The sequence below is a fragment of the Cannabis sativa genome, chromosome X (genome assembly GCF_029168945.1).
Source record: "Cannabis sativa cultivar Pink pepper isolate KNU-18-1 chromosome X, ASM2916894v1, whole genome shotgun sequence".
NCBI classification, from domain to species: Eukaryota; Viridiplantae; Streptophyta; class Magnoliopsida; order Rosales; family Cannabaceae; genus Cannabis; species Cannabis sativa.
In genome coordinates, this window is record NC_083610.1 from 22,014,031 (window position 1) to 22,024,126 (window position 10,096).

At 27.6% G+C, this 10,096-nt stretch overlaps 1 protein-coding gene across 1 annotated transcript; it reads right to left on the reverse strand.

Moving 5' to 3' along the window:
* Positions 1 to 392: 392 nt before the first annotated feature.
* On the reverse strand, positions 393 to 2,204 carry LOC115702749 (transcription factor MYB73). The gene has a single exon (XM_030630181.2). The coding sequence runs from the start codon at positions 1,874 to 1,876 to the stop codon at positions 872 to 874; it is 1,005 nt and encodes a 334-aa protein (XP_030486041.1). The 5' UTR covers positions 1,877 to 2,204; the 3' UTR covers positions 393 to 871.
* Between the last annotated feature and the right edge of the window lie 7,892 nt (positions 2,205 to 10,096).

Sequence of the window (10,096 nt, forward strand, 5' to 3'; positions counted from 1 at the left end):
AGAAATTCTCCATTTTCAATTATTATTTGGTATATTTCAATGCTTATCCTACCAGAATCAAAAATTAAATTTTGACCATTTAATAAAAGTGGGTCATGTCATTTTATAGTTTTTTTTGTTTGTATATATAACTTATTTAACTTTTTACCAAAAATCAAATGCCAGTTGTATTAAAGCCAAAACAAAACTAGAAAAAAGCATTTGAGACTTTAGTTTGTTTATCATCAAAACAAAAATCATTTAACATTTTTATCATCAAATTAGAGAATTGAGCTAAAAAAAACAGTATTGTCAAAAAGAAAAAAAAAACTTGGATTTAAATTTCATATTAGTGTTTTTGATTTTCTTTAAGTTTAGTTCTTCTGGAAAATATATAAAAAATAAAAACAGTATGAAAAAAATAAACAAAGGCCATATCCATCATCATTAGATAGATATAGATTAAACAAAAGTTAATGGAGTTTTTAAACCTAAAAAACTCTCAAATTTCACTTTCTCTCATCATCAAACTTCATCAAAGTTCATCTTTTTCTTATACCCTTTTCTTTAAACTTTACTTTTCCATTACTCAAACTCCAATTTCGAGCTTTAACTCAACTCACCATATTTTTCTCTCATTTTCTCTTTCACTTTCTCTCATTTTCTTTTTTTTTTTTCATTTCCATTTCTCTGTACATTAACCAAAATTATTTCCTAAATATTAAAATTAAAAAAAAAAAAAAAAAAACAGGCAATTTTTCTCTTCTCCCTTATACTACTAAACAACTAACTCTGTTCAAAATCCAACCAAAGATTTCTCCTTTCATGATTTTCTTTTCCATTTTCTCGGTATCCAAACAGCCACTACTAACCAACCCCCTTCCCTAAACTACTACTCGATCTTGCTAACCCCAATTCTCTTCACTGCAACGTTCCTAAACCCATCGACGGCGGTCGATGACGGCGGCGGCGGAACACAACCTCCATTCTGTTCAACCAATCCAGACATATAATTCTTCACTTCCTTCTTAATCATCTCCTGCATAACCACCAATAATTCCTTACTAAACGGCACAAAAACCCCATTACTCTCACCTTCACCACCACCACCACCACCACCAACCACCGTCACCGGCGCCGGCGCCAACACCGGTGCCGGCAACAAGTTCATAACCTCAGAACAAGAATCGAATCCAACAACGCCGGGAAGAGAAAGAGACAACGAAGTTGGAGGATCATTGTTGTTGTTGTTGTTAGAAGACGACGCCGTTTCGACCAAAACGCCACCTGTTCTCGGCACGGGTCTAAACACGTGCGAAGGTGAAAGAGTAGTACAACCCACCGTAGGTACGCTGGAATCGCTCACATCTGATCCAGAAGGACTACCCGGGTGGTTCATATAAAGCCCGGTTGAAACCGGAATACCCGACCCGGCACTAACCGATCTCTTCAAAGGCTGTGGATAATTACAATCGTACCCTCCTGCTCTTCCTCCTCCTCCACCACCACCGCTGACGTGGCCATGACCATTGTCGGTCTCTTCCAACATTGTTGAACACTTTCGTTTCAGAGTCGAGTTCCAGTGATTTTTTATAGCGTTATCTGTTCTTCCATTGAGGAGTCTAGCTATGGTAGCCCATTTGTTACCGAATCGAGCGTGGGCTCTGATTATAGTATCGTCTTCTTCAGCCGTGAAAGCTCTGTGTTCCACCTGTGGACTCAGCTGATTACACCATCTCAATCGACAAGACTTACCGGACCGACCAGGGATCGATTTGCTTATCAGAGACCAGTTTCTGGGGCCGTGTTTCTCCACCAGTTTCTGTAGGGAATCGTCTTCTTCGGGACTCCATGGACCTTTGATCCGATCCATTTCTTTTCTGGTAATCGTCGCCATTTTTGAGTTTTGAGTTATTGATTGTGGTGTTTTTGAAAATGGGGATTTGAATTTGGGTGATTTTGAAAATGGAGAAGAAATAAAGAAAATGGGATTTGGGGGAAAGGGTTATTAGAGAGAGGTGGGGGATTTGGTTGTTATAAATAGTTAAGAGAGAAAATAAGAGAGAGAATGTGAAAAGGGTGACCGGTAAAGCAGGTTATGAATCGTTGGGAAATGGGAAGAGCGTTGTGGGGATTGAGAAACTGCCTTTTCCAGTAAGCGGTTATTATCTTATGTTTGGGATACAGCTGGCTAACGGACACGCGTCATACTTACCTGCACTCATTTACACAAACAAACACTCTCTCTCTCTATAGAATTGCTTTATATAATTATTGGGTATAAGTGTTATTTTTTCACATATAATTAGCCATATTTTTTAAAAAATTATTATATTAAATTATATAAAATGTAATACTTAAGTAGATTAATAGAGATATTAATTTATAGTAGGATGCTAAATGTTATTGGTGTATTTTAGTATTTTTCATAATTATCAAAAGATATTAATAGTGTTAGAACTTTTTTCAATGTTATAATGTTATGGGTGTAATTAAGGATTAGTTCTCATATAACTTAAAAAAATTGCTTTTAAATAATGTCGTTAATCAATCGTAGAATGTTATTTATAGAATGTGTTTGGTATCACTGGTATTCAATAGGAATGCTCCTATTATTGCTTTTACAATATACCCTTTTAAAATAGGTGCACCAATACTGATGCACCACTATTTAATTTTAATTTTTAAGGTTATTTTTTTTATAGAGTGTGTACTATAATTATTTAAGATATTGTAAAATTTTCAAAAATATAGAATAATTTTTCTCTTAAATTTTAAATGTACTAAATTATAATTTTCAATTTTTTCAAGTTGTTAAAAATTCTAGGTAAACTTTTGAGATTGTGTAATTAAAAAATTTCTATCTAATTACATGTACTAACTGTATCCCGAACTATGATATCTACTAAATTGTACCTCCAAATTCTGAGATGTATAAATTTGAGCCCCTTGAAATTCATCATTGTAAGACTTTTTAAATTTATAAATTTCAATAATTTAAGAAAAAAAATTCCAATCTAAAATGTTTAAAGATTATGATTTGGTGTAAAAAAAAATCTAATTAGTCAAAAAGTTTTTAAAGATGTTTTATTTGCATCTTACGAAAATTTTATGTACATTTAAATAGTAAAAAAAATCAATCAAGTTTATAAAGGACAAATATTATTTTAGACCTTGTATTTTGTAAAAGTTATTGATTGGACCTTCTATTTTGTTAAATGACAAAATAGCTAATGTATTTTCTAAAATAATAAAAATAGGACCGGGAGCTTAATTTTTGACAATTTTTTTTCTTAATATAACTAACTTGAAGGCAATTCGTAACACGAACAAATACAGAAAACGTAAACAGTTTTGTCATAATATCTTTAGATCAGATTATTATTATATTTTATTTTGACAAAAAATTAATTTAGGATCATATTTGTACCATTTTAGAAAATAAAGGGTCTATTTTATCATTTAACAAAATAGATGGTCCAATTAGTAACTTTTGCGAAATACAAAGTCCAAAATAGTATTTACTCTTTTATAAATTTATTTTGAATTTTTATATTGTTATGTATTAATTTTAGTAATTATTTAATTTTTACTCTAATAAAATTTCATATTTTTTATTATTATTTATTTTAATATTTAAAATGTATTTTATTTTATATATATTTTTAAAAAATTGTAATAATAGAGAAAAAAAAAATAATAAAATGTTATAATTTTTTTTTTCATTTTTACATATTACAAAAATTTAATAGTTTTACAAAAATTTACATTACAACCTACATAGCAACTAATAAAACAATATAAATAATTTTCTTACAAAAAAAATTAATAATTCTCAGACAAAAAATTACAATTGAACTGTTTTTGTAAATTTATGGATTCAAATAAAACTTGGTTAAAAGAAGAAGTGAAGAGAGGAGGGTGTGTATCTCACTCTCTCTCAATAATAATAATAATAATAATAATAATAATAATAATAAATAGGCGTTTTGTTTTGTTGCTTTTAAGTTTTGAGTGGTGGGTGGTTGGCCCACCAAAACGACAGACCACCGCCATAACTTCCTTGCGTTTTGGTTTTTGTAGTTACACGGCATCTCCTCCTCTTCTTCTACTTCTTCCGTTATATGTTAACATCAATTCAATTAATTACTATTGTTATTATTATTATTATCGAAATTAACAAGTTTTATTACTTTCATAATTATTTTTAGAAACATTCAAAAAAAAAAGTAGAAAATAAAAAATATCCCCTTCCTTTTTATTATAGCAATCACTTAAACTAATAATCTATAATCGTGGATGGATCACACTTGAATTGACATAAATAATGAAGATTCGTAAGGCACTTAGCTTGATAAAATAACATCAATAACAACGTGTCACTTTCAAATCAGATTGCTTGACGGTAATACAAACTTTACGAAGTTTTATTCAAAAGATCTCCATCTTTGATCAAGTGATTAATAATTGTAAACTTTTGATTAGTAATATTTTTATTATTTTTGTTAAACGATTAGCTTATATGGTGAATCGTATTATTGCTAGAGCCTTTATATTTTATCTTAATTATCATTTTAGTTTAGATGATGTTTCAACTAACTTGATATCTTGTTTGGTGGTGAACACTAAGATCTAATAAAATGTGGATATTTCATTCAAAAAAGAAAAAACTAATAATTTGCAATCTAATTGAATAAAAATCTTTTCATTCAAAATTTAATTATAATTAAAATTAAAAAAACAAGTTAAATAATCAACCGGTTAAATAATTAATAAAAAGATTACAACATTCAATAAGGGAAATAGGAAGAGATCGGAGGGTAATATGGCCTCCAATTTTTTTATTTTTTAAAAAATTACAATTAAAAAATAATTAAAAATAAAAATGAACAAATTTCTTAATTTTTATTAGCATATAAAAAAGAGTAAGATCAAACACCAAATACCAAGAGTCACCATAAGCTCAAATATCAAAAGTAAAAAGTATATTCAAAAATAACACTTGCTATTAATAAACATTTTTTTTAATATGTGATCTTCATATAAACATTTTAATTAAACGTTTATAAAATGCTCAAAAACAAAAGGAGGACGGTGGCGCGTGATTATCTTTTCAAAAGCGCGTGAAAACAATACAAACAGTACATTTTCCTTTCTTATTATTTGGTTTGCCAGAAAAACAATTTTTCCATTTTAAACTGTACTGAAAGTAAGTTATTGAAACAAACAGAACCCTAATAAGGACCAGAATTATCAGCTACAGTTTTATTAATTAAAATAAATAAATAAAAAATAATAATAGATAGAGATAACGATGAAAGCGGTTGAGTAAAGTTTCTTTTAATAAAAAAAAAATAATTTGAAGTTTGTTTTATAATATTTTAGTCTGAGTTTGACTGGGTAAGCCAGGCTGTATACCATTTCGTGTGAGATATTTTTTTATTTTAAAATTTTGATAAATAAATAAAAAATTTGGTTTTCAAAAAAACGGCCGCACGGAAATTGTGAGCTGGCAGAAAACGACAAGAGCGGTCGCCGAATCGGAGAGCGAATCATTACTGCTTTTCTGTCAGTCCAGCCTGTAAACCTGCCACAATCTCCACCCTTCACCCACACAATTACCACCGACACGTGTCGCTATCTCCTTCACTTCAAAAATCTTTCCCACTTTTTTTTTTTTTTTAACCTGTACGGAACCGGCTCTCCACGTTTCCCCACAAACACAGGAACTTTCCTCTTACCTTCTTCTTTCCTACTACTTATTAACTATTATGCTGAGTTTACTAATTTAGAATTAAAATAAATTAATAAAGAAATCTAAAGGAATAAATAAAAAATAATTGAATAATAATTTATTTTGTTTATGTAATATATAGTGTAATTGTTTTGCAAGACACATTTAAAATAAATTGTCATTACATATTTAATTATAAAATAAAGTAAAAATTAATATAATTATTATCCTTATGACATTCTTTAAAAATGGTGGTAAAGTATTTTTTTAAGGGTAAATATTATTTTAAATTCTTTGTAAAAGTTACCAATTACATACTTTAATAGATTTTATATTTTCTAAAATTGTAGAAATAAGACCCTGAACTGATTTTTTGACAAAATAAAACTTAATAATAGTCTGATCTAGATATGTTATGACAAAACTGTTTACACCATTTTTATCTGTTCCTGTTAGAAATTGTTTTAAAATTAGTTATATGAAAAAAAAAATTGTTGAAAATTGAGTTTAAGGTCCTATTTTTACCATTTTAAAAAATATGAGGTCTATTTTGTCATTTAATAAAACATATGGTCTAACTGACAACTTTTGCAAAACACAAAATACAAAATAGTATTTACCTTTTTTTATCACATATTTAACAAAGTTTCCCATTACTTATATTTATTTCTAAATGGGTGCTAATTAGAGCCTCTTATGACAATTTTTTAAAATTAATGTTAGAATTTTTGAAAAATTCTAAGTAGCTTACACTACTGAAAACAGAATTTATAATATTTTAGTCTACCACGCATATTCAAAAAAATTTCAAACATATTTTTCATCGCTATAAATTTTTTCAAGAATAATTGTGTAACTATAATAAACATTGTCATAAAAAAATTGAAAAAAATATTTTGATATGTATCTTCAAGCATGAAAATTGACTAAGAGATTATAATAAAAAATTAACGGGAACACTCCTTTTAAGAGTTAAAAACTTAGGAGGCGTTTGGTTGGGAGGAATGAAAATATAGGAATAGGAATGGGAATGGGAATGGAAATAGGAATGGAATGGAATAAAATTTAAAATGCATAAAAAAAATTGATAAAAAAATAATTAAATTTTTTTTCTTGTTACATTGGAATGGTCATTCCTTCCTTTTTAAAATGGAATAGCCATTCCACCAAAGTGGTGGAAAGAGCATTCCATTGGAATGCCATTCCAATACTTTAAAATGCAACCAAACAAAGGAATGGAATGAAAATTATTTCCTTTCCATTCCATTCCATTTCATTACCTCCAACCAAACGCCACCTTAATATTTAAGCTGCAATTTACATCTACTATTAGACTGTGAGTCCTCAACTCTTAATCCGTTATTAGTTTGAGTTTAATTAAGATTAATTAATTAATTAACTAATTAGGGGAATAAAGGTGGATTGAGATATTGAATGAATAAGATAGGGTAGAGAGATACGTATCCATTTCTGTTACTAGTACATCGTACCTACTACCTAATACCCTTTTATTTATTATTTTTAATTTTTTTAAAAAAATTTAATTAATTTATTTTATTTTTGTTTGCATGGTGAAAGGTCTAGATTTTTTATTTTTTTTAATATAAAATGAAATTATTATTTGGGGACTTTGACTCAACTATTTTAGAATTTGGTACCAATATGTTTAATTGCATTAAGATATTTGTTAACTACCTAACGATCGTTATGTTTTTTTTTTTTCTTCTATGTATAATTTGGGAGAACATACGTACCAAATTGTCGGCAAAATTTATTTTATTGCTATTTTTTTTATAGAGAAAAATTAATAGCTTTTGTTTTAAGTATTTTCAGTAGGTTGTTATTAATATTTAAGTGGAGCTAATAATTTTCATTTAAAGTTAATTATCAAAAAGAATGAAAAAAATGAAAACAAAAAATAAAATAGTACATGGATTAGAGAGAATTACAATAGATACTCATATTAAAAAAATTTATATTAATAATTTTTTAAATATTTTTATATAAATCATCTAATTTTATTAATAGCAATCAGTTAAAATAATAGTGTGTAATTTAATGAAAAAATCGCCCGTTTGAGAAATTAAAATTACAAAAATGAGTTAAATAATTAGTCAATTAATTCTCAAATTAAATAAACTAAAAATTAGATAAAAAATATTACAACATCAAAGTTAACTTTAAGAACACTTAGATTTTAAGTTTCATCTACGGCTCAAAATATACAAGAGTAGAAACTGTTGCAGTTCATTCAACCTCGTAACTTGAATACTCAATTATTAGGCAAAGTACGTAACTGCGCACTTAGGGACGGAGGGACTTTAGCCCATATGTTGGCTTAAGCCCTCACTCAAATGTATACATCAAACTTTTCACGTGTAGATATATACATATATTAATTCATTTCACTCAATTTATTAAAGTCCAATTCACAAAGCCATCACTCAATATCTTAATCATGATTCAAGAGCCCACCCTCATTATAATCAAGCCCATTTTAAAAGTAGTCCAATACAAATAATAAAAAAATAACACTTTATTAAAAAATAAAATAACACTATTGACAATATTTTATTTTATTTTGTTGAAGATGCAAATTTGAAATGATACATTTATCAGTTATTATTATTAGTTTTGACTTAATATTTATTCAAGCCCTCACTCAGCCAAATTTCTAGATTCGTCACTGACTGCACTACCAACAACTTATTCAATCGCAAAAAACTTTTTATTCCTAACTACAAACTGCGATTTGATGATAAGTTATCGAAGAACAAAGAACACCTAACAATAAAATATAAAAAATGTCACACATATAAGACTAAAATACTTAAAATTACACTGAGACAAGACTAATCGTAATAACAAAAATCTCGTAATAAAAAAAAAAGATAATATCTATATTTATAAATTTAAGAACAAAAAAACTCTAATTTTTTTTTTTTTATTTTAGTTGATGTTAAATAATGTTAGAAAATTGTACCATAATTATTTATATATTAAAAATATAAAAAGATAAATCACTATACCTATTTTTTTTAATGAACCCTATTAAACCACCAAAAAATTTATATTGTCTAGTTAAAAAATAGATTTAACTAATTAAAAAAGGGATAATTTCACAAATGCACAAAAACAACAAAATACGGTTTCACGGAATTTTAAATATTTTTACGATTTTTTTGATTTTATTTACATAAAATACGGTCTTTTTATGTTGAAATTTTGTTCATTTGTTGTTAATTTTTTGTTATCTGTATGCTATTTTTTGTTGTTATTTTCATGTTACTTTTATGTTGTTTTCGTGTTATTTTTTAGAAAACTGTAAAAATATAAAAAAACATTATTTGAACGTAAAAATGTAAATATTTTATAAAAAATAGTATCTTATGTAATTATTCCATTAAAAAACCGTTCCACCCAAACTATAATCAAAATGATAGAATTACTAAAAAAACTCAATATTTTAAATATAAAACTAAATTCGATCTCATAACATTTTTATTAAACACAAACAAACAAAAGAAACATGATAAGTGATTTTATTATTATTCAAGAAGATTCAAACTAATGATTTTTTTAATTTTTCTTTTGTAAACTAAAGTAGTGAAGTGTTATGTGATAGCAATCATTATTGGATTTTTACACATGAAAAATATTATATTATGTTGTTTTACATATATACTAATCTAATTAATATATTATTATTCATTTATTCTTACATATCATTATAGTTTGACACATAAAATCATCAATCCAACCAACCCAATTACGTTTCAAACTCATTCTTATCCATTTAAAGATAAAATTGTAAACACATAAAATAAATAAAAATAGTAAACTAAATTAAATTTTCCATCCTTCAAAATTTCAACGATATCATATCATGTGCAAACCCCACTTTAGTCACGTGCTTTGGCCAGTGGCCTAGCCGACACACGTGCGGGTTGCAACCCCCGGAGTAGCAGGGACCAACCATGGGGTCTAACGAATTGACGAATATACCCCTGAAAAAAGGGCACATGGGGCATATCGAGTAAGGGTATTATGGTAATTTGAAGGGCAAGGAAATCTGTAGACGTGGTACGGTTGGTGAATAAAATCTTAGGGTCACGTGACACTGAACAGTGGTGGAGGTTTCCTTTTGCCTTTTTTTATATGTGGGGTGTTTGGGAATGAGTGCAAGAATAAACCGGGTTAGGATTATTAAATTTGTACTATAATTCTTTATTTGTGTGGTCGGTCCATCTTTTAAATCTACTTATTAAAATTTTATTTATTTTTAAATATGTGTTCACATATATAATATTGTCGATTGGTAGGTTTTGAGTGATTATATTAATGCAATAAGCTCAAGTGAATGACTCCAATTCTTATGTAATT

What these genes read in the sequence shown, in the direction of transcription:
- LOC115702749 (XM_030630181.2), bottom strand. Translation starts at nt 1,876, where the DNA reads ATGGCGACGATTACCAGAAAAGAAATGGATCGGATCAAAGGTCCATGG.